This window comes from Patiria miniata, unplaced genomic scaffold (genome assembly GCF_015706575.1).
Source record: "Patiria miniata isolate m_02_andy unplaced genomic scaffold, ASM1570657v1 HiC_scaffold_23, whole genome shotgun sequence".
Taxonomy (NCBI): Eukaryota; Metazoa; Echinodermata; class Asteroidea; order Valvatida; family Asterinidae; genus Patiria; species Patiria miniata.
This window is the reverse complement of record NW_024037062.1, coordinates 8,349,805-8,373,185: the sequence shown is the minus strand read 5'-3', so window position 1 is coordinate 8,373,185 and position 23,381 is coordinate 8,349,805. Positions and strand designations below refer to the sequence as shown.

Genomic DNA, 23,381 nt, shown 5'->3' with positions numbered 1-23,381 from the left:
TGTTCAACAAGTCACTTCATGCTTTTTGAAACATCCCTCTAGCAAAATAATGGAGTGTTCAGCTGGCGAGTAAGATGTAAACAACTCTTTTATGGAGATTGACGCGCGCGTAGCATGTTCTGCGCGATGTCGCGCAGAACGCACCTTGGGCGTTGCGTTTTGAATTTAGAACTATAAAATTCTGACTCGCTGGTAGTGTTGCGCATGCCTACGTGAGGATTGTGAACATTCAACCAATGAAACGGTAATAGGCACTGGATTTTTAGGAGTCCACATTTTATTGTGACAGTGGAAAAGTGTTTAAGACCAGCTAGCCATGTCTTTATCATCCGTTTAAGACCGGCCACGTGACGGGCTCTCGACCAATGGGAATAGCTAAACTGTCTGAGGTATTTATGAATATGAAATATATCCTACATGTACTTGATTGTAAGAAAATAATAGGATCAAGCATTCTGTGAAATTATCGCGGTAGACTGTCATTTTTTTCTTGAGGAAGTAGGAATTACCATAAATTCCTTGCAATGGTTAAGGCCAGACCATCATGAGAAAAGAAAAAAAAAGCCCCAAAACGACTGCCGTTAATTGACGAGATTTGGTTAGTTTGCAGAACTGGTAAAATATCCATGAGTGAGAGTTATTTTCACCAATGACCAACTGGGGATCATATCACTGGACAAATGCAAGCTGGTGTACACGTTAGTCATTATGACAGATTTGTTGTATTAACCCTAACGGTTGAAAACCCTTGAGCACTTTTACTAGAAAGTATCCCGAATCTGCCAAAATCCACCATTTCTGTCAATGCAAAAAAATTGTTGGTGTTCTGAGTCCATCAGAATCCACCAGTGAAATACAAGGTACCTTGTACACACCAAACATATAGCCAAGGAGTTAAAGCTATAGTCCATCATTTGCAGCCATCCAAAAAGTAACTGGCGTAATTATTGTTGAAAAACAAACTTGGTTGAAAGATAGTAAGGGAACTAAACTCCCTGTGAAATTATTCTTTCTGGGAAGCTGTCATTTTGAAGTAATCAACGAAAGAAGGCATTTCCAACAGTGATTCTTAAGAAGCACCGTAGGAAAATTTAAATTAGTAGTTCGTTTTTTTATTCAGCGCAGCGCGCACAAGTATTGGAACGACGCACACGCTCGCGCGGTTGTTGTAATTCGTCGGATCAGTGCGCGACGTCGCGTATAGCTGCAATTCAAAACAATTCAAAACATGATTCAGTAACTTTTGATTTGAAATTGAGATCTTAGAATGCTGTTTTTCTCGGAATGTACAGCTGAAGCTTAGCTGAAACTTCATCAGGTTAGTTGCTCAGTATCCTTCATTAGATTTTGAACTCTTTTGTTGCTTCAAACGAACAAAATGCACACATTACAAATGATGGACTGTAGCTTTAAACTGTTGACATGGTTGAGATCCTGAATCCATCAAAGTCCCCCAGCTGCTCAATATGGAGGTATCCTGAATCCATCAAAATCCAGCAGTACCGCTAGGCTTACTGTCCTGAATCCATCAAAATCAATAGGCCTTTTTGCACATTTCGGTCTTGTTTAATACCTACCATGAAACCATGTGACACCGACCATGTTGGTCATTCTCATACTGAATAATCGCTATGACGTTCTGTACGCCGTTTCAAGGAAACTTACTCGGTCGGCCCGAACTCCGTAGCCGCACTGCGTGTTCACCACGTCGCTCGCGGGGTCCTGCAAACAGCAGGAGAAGGGAACTCCGCATGCCTCGACGTTCGCGTTCGTACCGACCATCTTCTCCGAGCAGTTGAAGTAGATGTTCATGTCCCAGTCGTTGTAGTTGTTCACTCCACAACAGTAGAGCTACGGGAAAAAAAATTTAACAAAAAATCAAAAAATTAGGGGTGGTCTTGGTTTAATATGTCCTCAGCAGGGCGATGTATCAGAACCGTGACTGTGTAGCTATTCACCAAAGCGGGCAGGCGCCCTAATTGACACACACGCCAACAGTCCACACTGGACGTCATCTTGGGAATTTCGTATTTCTGCTCGGGAAGTTCCAAGAAGAATTGTGTGTGCATTTGCATGCGTGTGTGACATAAGCATGTCTGGTTTCTGTGCGTACTACAGCTTGCAAGCAAGCCCGTAAGCGTCGTTGGATGAAACATGCTGACCTCGTGGAGGAAGCAGTCAATTTGGCACAGCAAAGAAACTGGGCCTTGGAAGGCTAAAAATCAGTATATGGATATCAAAATAATATCCAATAATCGAGTGATATCATACCATTACTGTGCTTACGTGCCTGGTATGTTGTCATTTTCATGAAAGGAGGAATTCCTACCACTTTCTTGCGATGGTTCGTTTCTCAAAATGTATATCTACTGAGCTGAAAGTTCGACAGCTTACATATGTATTTGTTTTTAATAACCTGCTTCAGATATTTATTGTATTGCTTAGTCTGGTTCCCTGACCTGACAATTCCCGACGTCCCGTTCTAAATTGTAGGTCAGGCAACCATGACGGCCCTTTTCAAAGCTCGGCTTCGATTAAGCTTTTATTATTTATAGCTTTTAATGTTCCAATCATACATCATATATCATACAATTTGATATTTCTGGGAAAAAAACATCGACTAATGTTAACCTGGAATCTTCAAAGTTAGGCACCCAAATAGCACTGTTAGCTGGCGAAGCCGAAATGGAGACTACGCCCAGTTTTGGAATATCCTGGTAACCGTCATCAGATTCAAAATAGTACATGACCCAGCAAAGCTCGCCCCTCGTACGATCCAAGTGCATACATGTACTTGATGCACAAAATCATCATTGAGTTTTAACTTTGCTAAATGCAAGCAGTGAATATTAATTATCAACTCATTTTTTTTCACTTTTAATAAGCAAGGCAGGTAAATAACACCTAGTTTATACCTGGAAATAACCGGGCGCTTTCTGAGATTGTTGACGAAATGCATTTGGCAAACTTCGGACATTTTCGGAAACGGGAGGCATTCCTCCTGATTTGGTCACATGACGTATACATGTACATAGATATAAAACATAAACCGGTAGTGTAGCCATCACCTGACCTAACATTCATCAGAAATGGTCAGAATCTTTTGGTCTGGGAACCAGACTGTTGTATTGCTGTTCCTTGAATCGGCAAAGAACTTTTTTGGGGGCAAACTGTGTTCCTTACCTTTAAGGTTCGCAACCTTTTAGCTCAAAAGTTTACATAAAAATTGTCATATACTGAATCATTCATGACCTACCCCCGATTGTAACGAATCCACAATGTCCTGAAAGTCCTCGTTGGATCGGTAGTTTTTGATGGCCACTTCCGACAAGTATTCAGCAATCTTCTCCTCGATCTAGGCAAAGGAAGCAAAACATCAGAATATACATGTCAATGATTCAGAAAAATGCCTTAAAGGGACACTCGGTCCTGGAACAGCCCAATTGGGCTACAAAACGCGCTTTGAACGAGATTATGTTAATCGGAAAGAACATTTAAAAGTAGGATATAAACATTCACACAACTATCCTTTCAAAACTGGGCATTTTTGTGTTATTCCTGTATTATGCATGCGAGAACAAATTTCGGGGATCCACTTTTGCAACCCCAAATAGTCAAGCTGTTTGTGTGCTAGTTGTGATTTCAGCCGTAAAGTGTTCGCCTTTTGGGGACGTCGATTTATTTTTTGTAACTTTATTTTGTGCTTTGGTGATTGGTCACCGCTGTTTATGAGACACACAACGTGTATATCGTACACTGAGAACGACAGGAATAACGTATTCGTACTCCGTCGTGTCCAATGTAAACAACAGGTTTTCCGTCTTTTCTTGGGAACGGTAAGACATTAGGTTGGTTTCCTTTCAACCACATGTTTGAAATAGGATAGGTAAACAATCCAAAACATGAAATTTTTGGGGATTTCAGGACCTAGTGCCCCTTTATCCATAACTCCTACTGGTGTGCGTTCTTTCAGCAAAACGCAAACAATTTGCACACATCCCTATGTGATTTGTTTTCAATTTGCTGAAAGAACACTTACCTTTTTGTGATCCGTGGTCAGAACTTTAACAGTGGTTGCGTTTAAAATTCCGTAACTTGAAAATTACATGAGTGATTTGAATGATTCCTGTACTTAAAGAAAGCTTACGAACTGGGCTTTCATATTCTACATTTTGAAAGTGCTACATGCAGAACTTCACTAGTTCATTAGTAATAAATTTGTCCCAACATTTGGGTTTTGTATATTTTTTACTCACCCTGTAGGTGTTAGGTCTATAAACAAGATTTTTGACACTGTCTGACGAACACGTACATGCAGCTACATGGCTAGACTTAAAAAAATTGAAAAAAAACTGCCCCTTTGAGACGTTGCCTAGGCAACAATTCCAAGACCCTGCACCTAACCCCTCCAATGATTAATCATGCGTCCCTCAGAGAAATGGCAATCCCACATGTCTTTGCCTGATGTCCTATACTCCACTAAATTAATTTCAGGCAAGACGCACGAAGAAACCACATGCTACGTCAACGGAAAAAATTAACCCAGCACATGGGAATCCTCCTACGAACCACAGGCTATCTATAGAGCTTCATCAACAACTCGATCACTTATCACTTTCCTAGTCTTATTTCCTGTGTCAAATAGTCCTTTTGGACGATAGGCGCTTCCTGCCTTGTCTTGGCATAAGGGCGTCTTTTTTTACTTCTTTGGTTCTGGTTTCCAACGGACCCTATTTTGGGCTCCGGACCCAAGAAAAAACAAATTGTTTTTATTACCGATGAACAAGTCTGGAATCCCATTTACAAAAATGTATTAAAAACTACCACAAATATTCCATCTTATGAATCGGTTAAAGGGAATATACATCATTTGCTTTTGCTGTAATTTTCAGAAATGGATGGAATTGGGGGGTTGGAAATATATAGCGAATATACCGTAGTTACACTGACTTTTTTGAGGTTTTGGGTTCGAAAATGCTATAAAAACCAAAAAAAACAATCATTTTCCTGTAGTCTGGTTCCCTGACTTCATATAAGAAGAAACAGAGCAGGTTACATACATTGCGGAATTGTAAGGTCAGGGAACCAGTCTAGCTGGCTTGTACCCGTTCATAGGTGTGTAATCGATTGCAAACAAGTGCGATGGTCAATTGGGGCCAGTATTTGAAAAAAAGCCAGTTTTTTCCAACGCTGGTCGGCCGACCAGCGTTGGAAATTTATACAAAAATACCACTTTTCTTGAAAATGACAGTATACCAGGTGCCATGATTTTACAGGATGCTTTACACTGTCATTCACTAACAGTCCAGCAAGGTATTTCAAAATGATTTGGTAGTTTTATGTTTTGATGTTTGCAAATGTTGTATTTTCCCTTTAATGGCGGTACCTGCTGCTATGTACATCAGATTCGAACCAGCCAACCGATCCCCTTAGCTCGGTGGTCGAGCGGTAAGACATCTGCACTAGAAAGTACAAGGTCATGGGTTCGAGTCCCACCCGAGTGATTTTGCATACGTCAGTGAAGGGCAAAATCTGATATTGATTCATGTTAGAACGAACGACCCTTCTTCAGATGCAACAAAAAATATGAGACCATACAAAATTAAAAAGGGACGCCCCTGTCTACTAAAAACAAAATCTGTAATTTGATTATTGAAACTGTTGGATTTGAATAAATTCATAATTTTAATGTTTGCAATTTCAGCCTGACATGGAAACAGCACTGAGCATGACATCTGAGAAGTGAATGCCATCACGGCAAAACAAACGGAGTTGGTCAATTTTCCCGATTTCCTGTTATTTCATGAATTTCTGGAATCCTCCTACACTTTGCTCAACCCCACGTCCTTCCCACGGTAGCCTCAGAAATGTATTTCTCAGAGTTTCATGACTCAAAAGCTCCAAAACGTGGTCGGCAAAATACTCAGGAACTTCATTCATGCCTCATGGATATCTTGAAGAATTTTGGGGCAAAGCCAAATTTGGAAGCCTTTTTCTATAGTTGGGTGTTTTAGGAGCCTGCAAATGACCCTTGACAATGCAGAGTCAGTGGGTAGAAAGGTACTGCTCAATAGGAAACAAAAACAACAGCTGTATGATTAATGATTGGTTTTGTTCACCACAAAAGGTGACCCACCGGTTGACTCTACAGTATGTCCCCAAAAAAGAGTCAGTCTTAAAGGGAAAATACAACATTTGCAAACATCAAAAAATAAAACTACCCAATCATTTTGAAATACCTTGCTGGACTGTTAGTGAATGACAGTGTAAAGCATCCTGTAAAATCATGGCACCTGGTATACTGTCATTTTAAAGAAAAGTGGTATTTTTGTATCAATTTCCAACGCTGGTCGGCCGACCAGCGTTGGAAAAAAACTGGCTTTTTTTCAAATACTGGCCCCAATTGACCATCGCAACTTGTTTGCAATTGATTACACACCTATGAACGGATACAAGCCAGCTAGACTGGTTCCCTGACCTTACAATTCCCCAATGTATGTAAACTGCTCTGTTTCTTCTTATATGGAGTCAGGGAACCAAACTACAGGAAAATGATTGTTTTTCTTGGTTTTTATAGCATTTTCGAACCCAAAACCTCAAAAAAGTCAGTGTAACTATATTTGCTATATATTTCCAACCCCCCAATTCCATCCATTTCTGAAAATTACAGCAAAAGCAAATTATGTATATTCCCTTTAACTATTTGTGAAATAACTACAAAACCATGAGGTCAACTTTGAAACTGTTTGGTTGTGCAGACCTAAGCCTTATTGGCCTCAACCCCTATGAGTTTCATTTAATTTCAGTCGCGCATCACTGCACAATTGATCACGACCAATTGATCACGACTACATTTTTGGACACTGTGAGCAAATTCCTTGCCTTATTCAATTTCAGTACTGTGTTAAAATGTAAGCTGTGTAAAATCCTTCATGTTGTGAAAAGGGCTGCAGTTGGGATTGGAATCATTTACCTGGCTATCAGTCATCATGGCAAGAAATCGGTTTAATGCTCAAGGGCAAATGATTACATGTACAATCCCAAACCACATCAGCCTTTTTTTCTCAACGTACAGGATTTTACACAGCTTACACAGATGTAAATAACACAGCACTGAATATGGAGTAGCATGGACAATTTCAAGGTAGCTATACAATCCACCGGGAGCTTGTTCCTTTAAAATTACATCACACGTCCGCCATTTTGTTTTACTTTTTAAAATTTTTCGAGAGGAAAAATGACGACTCTTTGTTGAATATCAGATACATGTCAACTAGAAGACTATTTACTGTTCACTGAATAAATATGGACTTTATATCTATAAATTTATACACGTGCATGTACAACGCGTTGCACTTAGGCAACGTTTTTCTGAAATGGATCGCAGGACATGTGGCAGCTACAACACATCGTAGGGATAAGATCTTATACATGTACATGTAGTGCCGAAGGGGCAAGATGGGGAACTCCATAGAAATTGTGAAATTGCCATGGAGGCCATTTGAGCAAGCCAACGATTGTGCAAAACCATTTGTTTAAAGGGAATATACATCATTTGCTTTTGCTATAATTTTCAGAAATGGATGGAATTGGGGGGTTGGAAATATATAGCAAATATAGTTACACTGACTTTTTTGAGGTTTTGGGTTCGAAAATGCTATAAAAACCAAGAAAAACGATCATTTTCCTGTAGTCTGGTTCCCTGACTCCATATAAGAAGAAACAGAGCAGTTTACATACATTGGGGAATTGTAAGGTCAGGGAACCAGTCTAGCTGGCTCGTACCCGTTTATAGCTTTGTAATCGATTGCAAACAAGTGCGATGGTCAATTGGGGCCAGTATTTGAAAAAAAGCCAGTTTTTTCCAACGCTGATCGGCCGATCAGCGTTGGAAATTGATACAAAAATACCACTTTTCTTGAAAATGACAGTTTACCAGGTGCCCTGATTTTACAGGATGCTTTACACTGTCATTCACTAACAGTCCAGCAAGGTATTTCAAAATGATTTGGTAGTTGTATTTTTTTATGTTTGCAAATGTTGTATTTTCCCTTTAAACAATGGTTTGCCTTCGGCGCTATAGTATTTTTGGGGATACGACGCGTCGCAGCACTGCGATGCATCATACGTTTATACGATGAAATCGGGTCACCGAAAACCTGCTCGCAGAACTTGAGCCTTTGTTTTGTACTCATATGTACCGAAGTCACAGCTACAAACATATGCCTACCTCAGCTCTGTAGAAATAGATGGCCACGCCCCCTCCTATTTCAATCAAAAGGATCAGCCCCAGAAGGCCACTGTACTGTAAAGCAAAACAGACAACATAAAAAAAATTCAAGTTCCAACTTTGTAGCTCATTCGTGGTAGAAATCTGTACGAATTCGCGACGAGTGTCATACAGATATGCCCGCATGTGCTAGGGTTCTGCTAAGATTATACTACGAATATCCACGCTATATTTGTAGGAGAACTTTGGGAAAGAATGTGGCAATCTGACGCTGCTTTTTCCTTCATATATCATCTCAATGAAGGTCAGTAATTGCAAAAATGATGATAAGACATGAATCTGGGACTGAGAAACATTTCCAATTTGTTAGGAAATACTTGGAAATTTTTCTCTTAACTCTCCATAGACTTTGTACACAACCGCTGAAGTAGTGTCAGGTTGCAACATTCTTTCCGAACTTTGGACATCTGTGGCCCAATCATAGACAAGCGTGGTGTTGACGTCATTATTCTTAGTAATACCGTCCATATTTTTCACCATTTAAATCCATATTCTTGACAAACCATGGTGTATTCGTAGAGAAACTGTAGAACAGTCGGGGTAATCTGTCTTGAAACCGCAGTGCATTCTTTGAAAGTTGATTTCTCCACGAATCTGGATGGTTCATCGTGAACGATTGATTCTTGGTAAACATTGGATATTCGTAGCTCCAAACCGTAAATGTGTGACTGGGGCTTTTTCCAAATACCGATCTTGGACAAAGACTAAGTCGGGGTGAATATTTACAATTTTGAGTAAAATGATGTTCTCCCGGAGGGCGCCGATGCAGCCAAACGTCGCCAGGAGGAAGATGATCCCACCGACCACCATGAACCACAAGACAGGGTCCACCAGAGGAGATGAGGACAGGAACGCGTCCAGGTTACCTAGCGCCCCCTAGAGAAAGAAAGAGAAGTGCGATAATGCGTAAACTTCAATAACTAGAGTGCTACATGGAACTCCTCATTCCCTCGCTAAAAGGCTTAGAGAATTGTCCTATATCTAGATATTTCGGGGAAAAAAATGTGTGTGATCGAAGATGGAATGGATTCTCACTGGTGAGCTATACATGTTGTACCGGTACATGTACAGGTACATACACATGTACATGTGCACGTGTGTACACATATACATGTACATGCAATGCAAGGGTACAGCAAACATGTATGTGTGGTTTAGTACATGTACATGTATGTATAAAGTACATGTAAGTACATGTATAAAAATTGCTCATTTACTGATTGTGATATGTATACCCTACATGTACATGTACATGTACATAAAACATGTACATGTACAAGTACTTGTACATACCGGTACATGTACATGTTCATGTACATGTACCTGTATGTGCTTGCATGTATACATGTACCAGAACACGTATTCACTTAATAAAGTTGCATACCGGTACATGTACCCAGCCCTCTGCAAAACATTAACTTATTGTTTTTCATAATGAATTTTCAATGTGTATGTTAATTATCATAACGAACAAACTACTTTATTCCGATTTGGGGCGTGTGCAACCGTCTGAAAAATGGCTTTCATTTTGCCCACATATGAACCCATCTTGAAAGAGCCAAATTATTGTCTGGCAGCCAAAAAATTCATATTTTGTAAAGAAAAAATGAAATAACTGAACGCCGGTGGATATATTCGTTCAATGTCTCATTCAAAAGTGAATAACTTTTATACGGTAGGAAAACACCAATTTAAAAAAAAACAATCTCTTTTTTCGAGGTGAAACTCAAAATTAGCACGGGAGTTCAACTTTAATGTCTGATCTCCATATAAAGTAGATCACATGCATCTTCCAAGTAATGGTATTTAAAGAAGACCCTCAATTATACAGCTAAATTATGAAACTGACACCAATGCTGCACATGTATAGCTTGGATTTTGTCAAATTATCGGGTGAAAAAAAGGCAAAGTCATGATCAGGAAATACATTTTTTCCCTCCCCAAAAAATCAAATTCAATACATGTACCTCCAATCCACTAAAAAAAACCAACAAGGCCATTGAATTCATGTTTCCTGGATTGCATTATGTACTAGGGATGAATGTACCAGAATCCTTTATGCACCATACCCTTGCGACCTTTTGAAAAGTGTTTACCTCCCACCACCAACAAATGGAAATACGATTGATGGATGAAGGGCCTTGACAACAGCCCACGGTCTAATGATTTCTTTTTTAACTCGCTGTTTTGTCAACGTCTACCCCGTGTCGGTTTTCTCAGAAACCGAACAGGATATACAGGTACAATGTATGTTTCTGACACCGTGCACAATTTGGGCGTTTCACAATGCAGTGCGCCACCAAGATTTTGCCACGGAGAGTTCATTTTTACCAGCACGTTGTGGGAGATGGTCGACAAATTCGCACCGCTGGCTTTTTGAAACTGTTAGTTTTTCCGGTCAGTCGTTTCGTAAGCGTATGATTTGAGTATCTGTTTGTCTTTTTCTTTTCTTTTTATCAATATGGTGTTTTTTTGTAAGGCGGCAGAACGCTATGCCCCAATCTTTAACAAATCACCTCAAATTAGCTGGCCCCTTCTAGAGGCGCAAAATGTGCGTCGGTATTAGCGAAGAAAAATTTGACAACATTTTGAACAATAAAGTCGCCGCAAAGACCTTGAAAACCCAAGAAACCAGTAAATATTCTGGGAGCGTATCTGGCCGAGAAGAATCTACCGAAGGATGTTTGGCTAACCCTCCTATACAAACATATTCTATGCCAAGTTGTCATTTCAGTCAAAATCAAGCAAGTGATTGTTTTATTATTATTATTATTATTTATTCGGCCTTCAACAACCGGTAGGCCTACATGAACAACATACAATTCAAAAAAACACTAAAATTAGAGACAAAACAACCCTATCAAAGTTGGCCAGGACCGACGAAAGTACCGTATAATGAAACAGTTTGACTTGAAAGCCTGCCGATCCTAACTTGAATAGGTTACACATAGAATAGAAATAAAAATATATAAAATAAATGCATAAATTACTTTATGATAAAATTTATGTAGAAAAAGAAAAAGAACTAACAAATGAATTTAAAAATGTCCCAAGAAAATGAATTCAATAGGTGAAAAACGGCCGATTTAACCTCGGCTATAATAAGATGAATGCCAAACAATAAAAACACTAAATTTTACAAGTACTTGCACAGGAGTCCTACTGAACCGTTAAGAGCTCCCAGCCTACATAAAACAGGACTAACTGGCTGTGACTAAATGTCAAAGCTATCCAATATAATTTTTTCAATATTTTGCCGAAAATCAAGGAAATAAGCATCTTACCCTGTCATTCCAGGCCCAGATTCCAGCTGCGATACAACCACATCCAGCAAGCTGTCAAATAAAAAAAAAACACAAGGAAAAGAATATTTAGCAACAATTCCTCATTCCTGAAAACTGATAACATGTTAAAAGATAAGTTTTGGGAGCTCTACCAACATATTGGTATCTCGAAGGACGATCCAATGGGATAGTAGGGGTGGCTACAACCCCCCCCCCCCCCATCCTTTGATCGACCAATGTCAATTATTTACATGATGGACACAAATCCAAAATTTCTTGAACCAGTTCACTTCGGATGACGTGTATACCGCAAAGGTTTTGCGGTATTCGGAATGGATGACAGATAAAAAAGTAAGAGCGAGGCCGGAAATATCAGACTGCAACCCGCTCGCAGCAAGCGAGGCCAGTGTGGTGCTACTCGCAGATGATGGCCTGAACCCGTCTGGCATCGAGGTTCCTGAAAAACAATCCCACGCCTGGGTCCGGTCAATTTCAAAATAATCCCAGTGCAAACTGGTTAACCCATGTAATGCCAATGGAATTTACTTTAGTGCAATATCCTTGAAATGTAATGTCTCTGTGGCCCATTTAATGTTACATGTACCAATATTTTCGTAACTGATCTTCATATTTTCATTTCAACAGCATTTCGGTGCCTTTTTGGTTTTATGCTCACGCAAATTCCCATGTGTATTCATGAGCAAAACTGCGATGTCATTCAAGGCAGAAACTTTTGAGTTTCACATCAACTTTGGCATTAAAAGTACATGTACCACCAGAATTTTTGGAGTTTGCTGCGGTTATTTTTTTCTGCTTTTAGTGGTTCATTGTTATATTTCATTGAGAAAACGTTATGGACACATGTTTTCAATAAGCAGAATTTTGGGTTGACAATTTGAAAAGCAAAACCCTAATCTGAAGAGTGTGTTCCATAGTGACATCACAGCAACAGCGCCCTCAGTTGTCAGGAAAAAGCATAAAACATTTCAATGATTCAAAAAGTGCAGTTTACAAAACTTCCCCCCCCCCCAAAAAAAAAAAACGTGAAAATGGGATGTCTCTTAGCTGTAGCTGTTATGCATTTTAGAGAAAATGGATATTTTTACTACAAATTTGCTCTGGTGTAAAACTGCTCCAGTGTTAAGAAAATGTGCCAGCCGACACAGTTTCTCTACCAGTTACGAGAATCCAGTTACGAGACCCCAGAAATTGTGTGTACATGCATGACATGTATCGGTACATGTATACGTTTTCTCTTTTTCCCCCCTCAAAATGTACCATGTAGTATCTACCATGTCCACTGATTTAAAAAATAAACAAGTTACAATGTAGTTGTTAAATGCACCATTCTTTAATTAACCCTATAACCTCCCCCCCCCCCCCTCGTAGTTCCTCAGGACTACCCTGCTAAATCCAACAGAGTCCAACCAAAGTTTCCTGCCCAATCCACTGTGCCTCATTTTCAGTTGCCTGCTGAATCCAACGGAGTCCAACTTGGCGATATAATGCGGTTCAGTTGCCTGCTGAATCCAACATTTTGCATCAGGTACATGTACACAAGGGGTTTAGTGCTCAATCCAACAGGCTCCATCAGTAGCCAATACCATTTGTACCGGTAGCTGGTCAGTGGAGACCTGAAGCAGTGTTCTTGCCAGGGCCTAAGGGACAAGGTGATTGATTGCCAAAATTTGCTGAAGTGTGTTACTAACCAACACAGAGACACTATCACTTCTTGCATTGTCTTGAGCTGCTCTCCGCAGCTCAAAATGCACATTTATAAAGCTGTGTGTGTAGCAACAAATCTGAATGCTGCCGAAACTGAAAGTTTCGCATACTGTTCAGGCCACTACATGCCAAGTAGCAATTGATACAGCTCAATTGTATTTAAGTACATGAACAACTACAGGACAGGTCTACATGTACAGTGTTTCCATGTACTGTATTCTACATACAATGTACTGGTACATGTACATTTACATGTAATCCTGAAGTGCATACTTGGCCTACGACACTGCTTGTGACCTTGTTGTAGTGTTGCTGGGATACAAAAGATGTCAAATGCGCAGTTTGCTAAGATGAAAAGTTTAACAATTTTTCCCACGTTTATTGTTCAAACTATGGGTTTCAACCCTGTATACATGTACATTTGTACATGCACATGTATACAGTACTTTGAATGCATACGGAAGGCACTCGGTGTTCATAAATAAAATGCTTCAAACCATAACCGCTGTTGGAAATCTGCAGCTTTGATTTAATGACCACACCCAAAACAGAATAAAAATCCAATACATGTGTAAAATTCACTAACAGAACTCTGACGCATGGATGTACATGTATTGTACGGTACTTAGCATGCTTGGTATGGCTCAGTCAACGTAAAGTGTGTACACGGACGTATTGTGTTGTATTTGGCATATTATGTACATGTAGGCCTACAGGGCAAACATTAACGTACATGTAAATCGGTATGCATGCGCAATAAATTCCAGTAGGAAGATTATTTGTTTTTAGGGCAGGCTTCAATAATGACTGTTCGCGAGGTCAGCGAAGTTCGCGACCTAATTTTGATCCCAAGTTACATGTACGAGTAAACATTGAGCTCTGGAGGTTCATTTGCATCGCATGACAATGCGCCTTTGTTATGATTAATAATCATTTTTGCTAGTGCAAATCCAAAACTTTTATACACAGACCATTTTTAACAGAATGGATACAGCACCCCATACCCACCCTCATCCCCCCCCCCCCCCCAAAAGAAAATCTGGAATGCTACAACTGTAAATGTTGTTCTAATGCAAAAATGCATTTACAAAAACTATCTGTCCATATAAAGAGCTGACATTCCATGAAAAAAATCAATGTTATCCATTACATGTAGTACAATGTACATGTATGTACGTACACCTATGTACTGGTACACATAAATCCATGTAAATGTACTGTACGTGATGTACATGTATGTATGTATGCATACATACCGATATATGACACGTACACCATTTTTACAAGTAGGATAATACACATGTGAACATGTGTTATTAATTAAGTAAAATACATGCACAGGACCCTATTTTTAGCCCAACTTTTTAATTTTTAAGTAAATTTACAAAATGGATAAGTACTGCTTTGTGATGGTACCGGTACATGTACCCAGTAAAATTTAAAAACAATCACCCTTTTCCAAACATTTTATAACAATTTAAACAATTAACGGACAAGAACACGTCATTCGTCAGGAAAGGTTAGGCCTATATTTTGACAAATTATGACAACCACAATTTTCGATGGCCAACCCATGCCTGTAATGTGTTTCCTTGTCATTTTGATAGGCAGAAACAACCGAATTTAATTAAGGGATTTGAGAATTAATCGCACGTCGTGATGCAGGTCTCTGAGTTCTCGGAAAAGGCCATAGGCCTAATGAACAGGAAACGCTAATTATAGTGTCTTACTGTAGATTTTGCATGCACAAAGGATGTACATTGTAGACCTTTATTTGCTTTTGCTGTACTTTTTTTTAAAAGGATGAATTTGGGGGTCAGTATTTTATAGATGCTGGAAAAACCAAGACAAAAATGCTATTCTTGTAGTCTGGTTCCCTGACCCTTCTTCAATGAAAAACGGGCAACTTATAGACGTCGGCAAATTGTCAGGTCAGGAAACAAGATCAGCTGGCTTGCACCCATTCCCGGATGCGTAACTGATTGCAAACAAAATGTGGACTAACTAAATTTGTATGAACTCAGTTTACATACATGTACATACATGTACAAATTTATCTAAAAAGGCAATTCCTTTATTATTGCTGTTCCCTGTTATCTGTGCCCAGACTAAGTGAATTGACTTTATTGATATTCCCACGGCAGTGTGAAACACGCCGTGGGCTTGAGCTGCTTATGTTGGTTGGTGGGTGGGTAGGTTGGTGGACAGTTTACTCGGTCATACCGGTATACATGTATTGTATTCGTGCAACTTGAGTATTACAGCTTTGCATTCGAAGACCGGTTTGGAAAACGCTGATGCGCATGTCTAATTTGCATATTTTTGCATATTAGATCATGCCCCATTCAGGTGCACGAAGGGTGCCGTATTAAAGATGTCTTGTACCACTTGGTACTTGTTTTTTTAGTTATTAAGGGCCTATTGATTGATTTATTTTTTCTGAAAATGAAACCAAGGATCCTCAGCAGCGCCCCAGGCCCTGTACCGGTAGCTGGCAAGCCTGAAGAAACCCGTAGAGAGAAGACAATGACATGAATGAGAAGAAATTAGGCCTACAGTTTTAGAGGTGGGAGGATCGAAACCCCAGAAGAATATTCTGGGGGAAACCCACAAAATCAGGTACATGTAGGGACTGAAAACCCCATCCACACATTGACCCAGGTGGGATTCAAACCCTGGTCACAGTGGTGGAAGGCGAGGAAAGTACCGCTACGTCAACCTGACTCCTCATTGTGATTTACTGGCACGGACATGTGATCTATAACAAGTAGGTTCTCTAGTACGTTTATGCTTGACTTGTGCCCAGATTACCGTAGATTTATTGGACCTACAAGCACTGTTGGCGCTGCACTCTCAGATTACAACTACCGTACTAAGGAAATGAGGATATCTGAGAAGGGGAAACAGAGGTCAGCTGGGAGGCTAGGAAAAGATAACCCTGAGCTGAACTTCCTCACTCGATACACCGGTACATTGCACACAAACATGGTAACATCTAGTCTGGATACCTAACGGGACTTTGATATGCGAGCAGATTCGGTGATTAATTATGTTAAGGAGAATACACCAGAAAGTGTAGGTATCGTAATTTAAGAATTCAATTTAAATTCAATTTAAGAAAACTTTACTAAAGATTCTTCGTTCCGAATCCACACTTTTATCAACAGCGTGACGTCATAGCAATGGTTTAGCAAGACAAGACTGTGTCTTGACCTCGATATTCTGACCATTCAGCGGGTGCCTTCTATATCGGGGTCTTCAGTAACCCGTTACTTTACCGGTATTTCAAAAACATGGCATCCAAATTGGCCAATCAACAACTAAGTCCACATCTAAACATACATGTAGTGCAAAGGTTTTTTTTTGACAAAAAAATGTTGCCAAACGTGCCAAAAGCAGGCATGCAACTTGGAATTTGTAACCAAAAAAAAGAGAGGCAATTCCGAGATTTTTTGCATTTTTAATGGCACAGGTGTGAAGTGAAAAACAAGGATCTCAGCTGATCCGAGAAACTTTGCACGACTGCAAAAAGCAAATTGTGCAATCTCTAGTCTGTTGTATTCCATTATTCTTGAAAATATTAAAAAATGAGTGTATGAAGCATTCCCTTTTTTGTTTAAAAGAGAGAAATTAGGAAAGGTAGTTAGTACATGTGTACATACCGGTACGACACTAAAATTTGACAGTTTTCATCTTTTATGGTATTTAAAGGGCCCACGTACATGTATGCTGGCCAACTACATGTTGTGTACATGTATACTGTGTATGTGTACAATGTACATGTATGTATACTGTACATGTATTGAAAACACCGTTAATCATACAATGATGACTCAGACTTTATGTTAAACTTACAAACAGTAAACTTTTACACTGACTTTCATTCTAATAAGCCTCTGTATGACGTCACACTTTGTTTATGTGGACTTTCCTATGGAGCCAGTGGGGCCCACGGTCCACTGAGCACCATAGGAAAGCACACATGTAAACAAAGTGTGTCGTCATCAGTACAGAGGCTAATTGAAATAACGGTGTACTTGTATGTATTTGTTATGATTTGATGAATGACAATTTTTAGTTCAGCCAGTGATTCGTTTGAAAGGTCACTAAAATGAAAATGTCCGAACTTAGTCAGAGATACATATACTCTGACACTGAATTCAATTTCAACGATTAAAGGTATAGTCCATCATTTGTAATTTGTGTATTTTGTTTGTTTGAAGCAACAAACGTGCTCAAAATCTAAAGAAAGGTGCTGAACAACTAAATTGATGAAGTTTCAGCTCAGCTTCAGCTGTATATTCCGAGAAAAACAGCATTCTAGGATCTCGATTTCAAATCCAAAGTTGCTGAATCATGTTTTGAATTGGGCCTGAATTCAGCGTCCGAGACACGTTCTCACTGAGCTGATTGCATATCTACACGATGTCGCGCACTGATCGGACGAATTATAAACATAGCAACCACGCGCGCGTGTGCGTCGTGTCAGCGCTACTAACAGAAATAACTACATGTACTAACAGAAATTTCCAACGGTGCTTCTTTGACGCACCGTAGGAGAAACCTTCGTTCATTGATTTCTTCAAAATGACAGCTTGCCAGAAAGAATAATTTCACAGGGAGTTTGGTCCCCTTACTATCTTTCAACCAAGTATGTTTTTCAACAATAATTACGTCAGTTCCTTTTTGGATAGCTGCAAATGATGGACTTTGGCTTTAAACCAGTAAAAAAATTAAAATCCATTTCAGATATATCACATTTCCTCCTGCGCAACACTGGGCGGATCCCGATTGAATGTCAACTACAGTGTAAATAAACTTTTCAGTCAAAACAATTTTGGCCAAACAACAGACCATTCTCAAGCTGAGTATTGTGTTTGCTGTTCACACACTGTGTGAAGAATCAATGGGCTTCGCTTTCATTTTTCGCTTTAGCACACACTGGAGTGGGTTTGTTTAAACAACTCTTGTACATCTGTAAATTCATCTGAGTGGAATCCCTCTCTATGCTACATGCTGTACATGTTGTATGCACATGGACATCGACATGTACGCACATACATTGTTTTGCTATCTCATACATACTGGAATTTGTATCCTTGTGGAGACATTCCTTTGTTCTTGTGTACTAAACTTTTCGAGTTTGAAAGTGTTGTACATGTAGTTTAAAAATGCTCTTATTTTAACCAGAATTAATTTCCTTGGCTGAAATTTGCACTAAATATCCCTTTTCTAAAACTCTTCCATTTGCGACGGATCAAGAAAGCTTGGAAATTCCTAGTTTTTGAGTAAAATCAATATCTAGGCCTACTTTGTGAAAACCTTGTGGATACGTATTCATCTATGGAAATTGCCCTGTGGAGACGTATACAATCTTTTGTTCCCTATTGTACACACGTCTCCAGTGGGTACAGAGTATCAGATCCCTAGGACCGACACACAAAGGGAGAACAACAGATCCTTTCAGTCCTCGGGCGTTGGGTCTTTTGTTCCAAACGGTCCTCTGTAGTAGGTTTGTGTGCTTAGTCTAGTATGGGAGAGTGTTACATGTATATTAAAGGGACAAAGGGAAACACAAAGCATTGTCCTCGGGAGTATAGTAATTCAAGAGTGAATGTACTTGAATATATAGTGAATGATTGGATTTCCGGGCTTTAACGCAGACCCAGTTGAAAAAGTAGGAGGACAGTAGGATCAAAAGTTTCATACAAAAAAACAGGACAGAAGTAGGACTTTGGAGGACAAAATCAGGATAAAAGCCTGTTTTTTTTACTTTCAGGAGTAGTTTTCGTTGACACTTGGCACCCAAACCCTTCTATGACAGTAGACAGATGTTCGATCATCGCCCGAATTTCCAATTTAGTATTTTTTCGATCGCAACAAAAATGTGAGTGGTTATAAGAGATGACGAAAAACTTACAAGTTGTGTAGTTTTATTGTTTGTCAAATGCCACACTTTGTTGCAGCCATTCATTTATTCATTCATAACAGACAATAGATATAGCCTAAATATCATACACCAAGCCAAAACACTAACAATGTCTGATTTACCCCAAAAAATGTACAAGTTACAAACAAAGTTATACAACTTGAGTAAAACATTAATGACAAAATAAAACCGGAAACGTTGGATTACAAACAAATTGTTGTAAAATACCAATTGCACTACAAGATACAAAGAAATATTATTCAACAGTGTGACCATGAATGGAATGGGTGACTGCATGAAATACAGTTTATTTATCCTTGAAGGGGGTAGATCCAGAAGATGAGATTGTCTAAGGTTATGAGCAGACACAGTTTGATGGTGTCTTTCAGATTCCAATAAAGAGTTACCAAAGTGACTGAATGTTAAACTTATTCAAAAGGTCAGTATTATATTCTGTGGGGGGGGGGGGGGGGGGGGGATTTACCCCCCAATATTTTGTCAAGACTGCACTTTTCCATTCAAATACCCTTTTTTTCCACCAGCGCATACCCCCCCCCCCAATATTTTGTAAAGAGTGCCCTTTGTTTGTTAGAAGTGCCTTTTTTTCTGAACAAGTGCCCTTTTATTTAAAAGTGGTTCCCCTTTTTTTGTGCCAACGGCCATTCCGGGTGACTTTTTTTGAATTGCACGCATGTACCGGTATTTACCTAAAAAGTACCATACCTGTCTATTGTCCATTGGTGTGCAAAATCGTTGGTTTTGAACAGCGCCCCCATCGATAGATGATACCAGCCACCCCCCTCCCCCCCCCCCCCCCAACTATTTGATTTTACGGAGGCCAAGTGTCCGGAGAACAAAATGTTGCTACATTTCACAACGGATGTGCAACTGCCCCTTTCAAACAAATTTACCCCCCCCCCCCCAATAAAAACGAGCTTGCTACGCCACTGATAAGGTAGCAAATGAGGTTAAGCTACATGTACGTATTAACCGAAGTGCACATTTTTGCACATGTTCAATACTCAAAGACTGAGCAATTGAAATACCAGAGGACCAAACAACTGCCCCAAATTCTAAGATTGGCAGAATGTACATTTTATAAATGGAAACCAGATCCTGAATAGCAACACCATTTTTCTTAAAGTCTACATGTACTAAGGATAATTAAAAAGTCGTCTAGAGGCATTAGTGATAATACACCGAACCTGCTGGTCCCATCTGAGATCATCTTGAATTATTATACCAAGAAGTTTCATGGATGGTACAAACTGAAACTGAGTCCCATCAATGGCTAAACTAAGAGGAGCCCTGGGGACTTTTGCGAAGAAACAAAATTGTATTGATGTACACTTACTGCCAGGATTCGGTTTCATATCATTACTTTTAGACCATTCAGCAAGTGAATCAACATGGGTCTGCAAAGTGGACTGGCCACTCCTGGGAATGACCTCAAGCATTGTAATCTCGTCCACATATTTTCAACAGTTGACTATGTACAGTAGGGTACAAGCAGCATCATTAATAACAGATAAAAAAGTAACAGGACCAATAATAATACCCATACCTTGTGGTACATCGACTTACTTCACTGCATGTAGATGTAGCCCCACAGTAACGAACAGTTTGCGATCGGTTTGATAAAAAACTACAACTCACAGGAACAATAGATCGTTCAACACCGAGCTGAATTGCTTTTCGATTGCAACAGAGTGGTTAATCCGTGACGTCATAGCAATGGTACAAATAGTGAAATTTTACATCAACTTTGATTCTTAGCTTCTGTACTGATGAGGTCCCGCTTTGTTTACATGTGCACTTTCCTATGGCGCCAGTCATGCCATTGGGGGCCACGGTCCACTGAGCACCATATAGGAAAGCACACACGCACTATCTTCCTTGGCGTGGTCAGTCACCACATCTTGCAAACTAGGGACTAGGGGGAAGCCAGGGTCTTCAAGGTCTGTCAAACCCAGGAGATCCGTCTGTTGCTTCTTTCTGATGAGTCTTGATTCTTCCAAACGCAGTTTGAGTACCTTCTTGTTGCACTGTGTTCCTTGGCATGGTCAGTCATCACATCTTGCAAACTAGGGAGAAGCTAGGGTCTTTAAGATCTGTCTGACCCAGGAGATCCGTCTGTTGCTTCTTTCTGATGAGTCTCGCTCATGGAAGTGACGGCAACTTGCTCAGAAACAGGTTTCTGAAGATCAAAGGTGTCATTCTCACTGCTTTCTTGGTCAACTGAGTCAGGGAAACTGGGCAGGAGCATGTTCAGTACCTCAGGGTCGACAAGAGACCCTGGTTGCTCGGTGTTTTCAACGGGGCATGGTAGAGTTGAGCTTTCCCCGACCTCTGGGCTTCCAGCCTCCAGGGTCGGCGGGTCAGAGTCCAACTGCTCGTCGGAGTGACCAATGGTTGCCACCGTTAGGTTTTCAGATTGACCATTTGCGCTGCTCTGGGAAGGCTCCTCTCCATCGGAATCCAGTTGTGTTCCCAAAGAGTCAGTTTCTGGTAACTCAAATGGCACGGCGAGCGGCCCCATGTCTAAAAATGTACCTCATAGAATACCACCTCATAGAATAATTATAAATCCATCGGCATAATAGCATAATTTCTGTAAACTGTTGATACAGAATTTCAAAACCTGGACGTACATTGTGTAAGTCCCGGCATTTGTCGCTGTTTGGTAGAGGGGGAATATTCGGGGCACTGTATAAAGGCCTACACCTATTAATGGTTACTCCCCTACATGTACATGTGCGTGTACATAAAGTGTGCATACTTCACAGACCTTTTGTTTGCAATTTTTGGCATGAAAGGCCTGCCTGGACATACATTCCCGGCATTTGTCGCTGTTTGGTAGAGGGGGAATACCCCGGGGCACTGTTTAACATGTTTAAAGGCCTACACCTACTAATAGTTACTCCCCTACATTGTACATCGGAAAATATGCCGAAGAAAAATACGTGTCCGAAATCTGGGCCGCACTGCATTACACACATGTACCGGTACCGGTACATGCATACTTCATGCCCAATTTCCGGACACCTACTCCTGCTTTATTTTCGATTCAAACAAAATTTTACGAGGAAAAAAATGGTCAGTGTTTTCATTGCATAAAATGCACGAATTACGGTTAGAGTAATGGAGTCATCAATAAAGAAGTTCACTTCTTACTTGAGAAAGTCTAGGGAAAAGTCCGAAAGACAAGGCACCGTTCATGGTGCTTCAATCATGTCCATTCAACCATTTGTAAGCTGTCATTTTGAAGAAAACAATGAAAGAAGGCCTTTCCAGTGATGCGTCGATAGATTATTAGTTCGTTTTTAATTTGGTGAAGCGCGTGCAAGCGTTGATATGACGCACACAAGTGCACGGTTGCTATAATTCGTTGGTTCAGTGCGCGACATCACATAGCTGCAATTGGCTGAATGAAAACGTGTCCCGGACGCTGAATTCAGACCCAATTCAAAGCATGGCTCACTGACTCAGCAACTTTTGATTTGAAATCAAGATCCTAGAATATTGTTTTCTCGGAATATGAACAGCATTCACTGAGCTAAAAATTCATCGGGTTAGTTGTTTAAAAGCACCCTTCTTTAGATTCTCAGCACTTTTGTTGTTTCAAACGAACATAGTGCACAAATTACAAATGATGGACTGTACCTTTAAAGTCAGCGATGTATTCTATGGGCTAGTCAGATTCCCCTGTTTTGGCAAAGTTCATTGAACTTTGTGCTACCGTAACACCACAACGGAAAGCAATTTGAATTTTTGCTTTCAACCTCATCTATAGAACAACTAACAGAACCTTTCCACCAAGTTTGAATAAAATCTGTGACATACATGTATGGTGCCATGGTCCCCTTGAAAATGGCATGGAATGACCCAGTTTCAAAATGGATTAATAAAAAGTGATGTCATCTTTTCATATTAAACATTTGCATCATATGAAACACATCCTGAAATTCTCTTCCAAAGGAATGTAAAAACTAATAAAAAATGACAGTGGAAGGACACATATCATGTGCATTTCAAGGAATCAATTAAAATGTCTATTGCATGAGCTCTTTAAAGTTCCAGTCATGGTGGGCTGTTCAAATAGTAAAGAATTCTGATTTATTGAATCCGTCAGGCAGACACACTGCACTTTTGT

At 39.9% G+C, this 23,381-nt stretch overlaps 1 protein-coding gene across 1 annotated transcript in view; it reads right to left on the bottom strand.

Moving 5' to 3' along the window:
• The window catches only part of LOC119731190 (tetraspanin-17-like), a 39,645-nt gene that overhangs the window by 4,102 nt on the left and 12,162 nt on the right, over positions 1 to 23,381 (bottom strand). The window contains exons 3-7 of the mRNA XM_038204257.1: positions 11,575 to 11,625; positions 9,017 to 9,166; positions 8,231 to 8,305; positions 3,257 to 3,355; positions 1,666 to 1,851 (exon numbers count right to left, since the gene is read on the bottom strand). Coding sequence (XP_038060185.1) covers positions 1,666 to 1,851; positions 3,257 to 3,355; positions 8,231 to 8,305; positions 9,017 to 9,166; positions 11,575 to 11,625 — 561 coding nt within the window. The remainder of the gene's footprint in view (positions 1 to 1,665; positions 1,852 to 3,256; positions 3,356 to 8,230; positions 8,306 to 9,016; positions 9,167 to 11,574; positions 11,626 to 23,381) is intronic.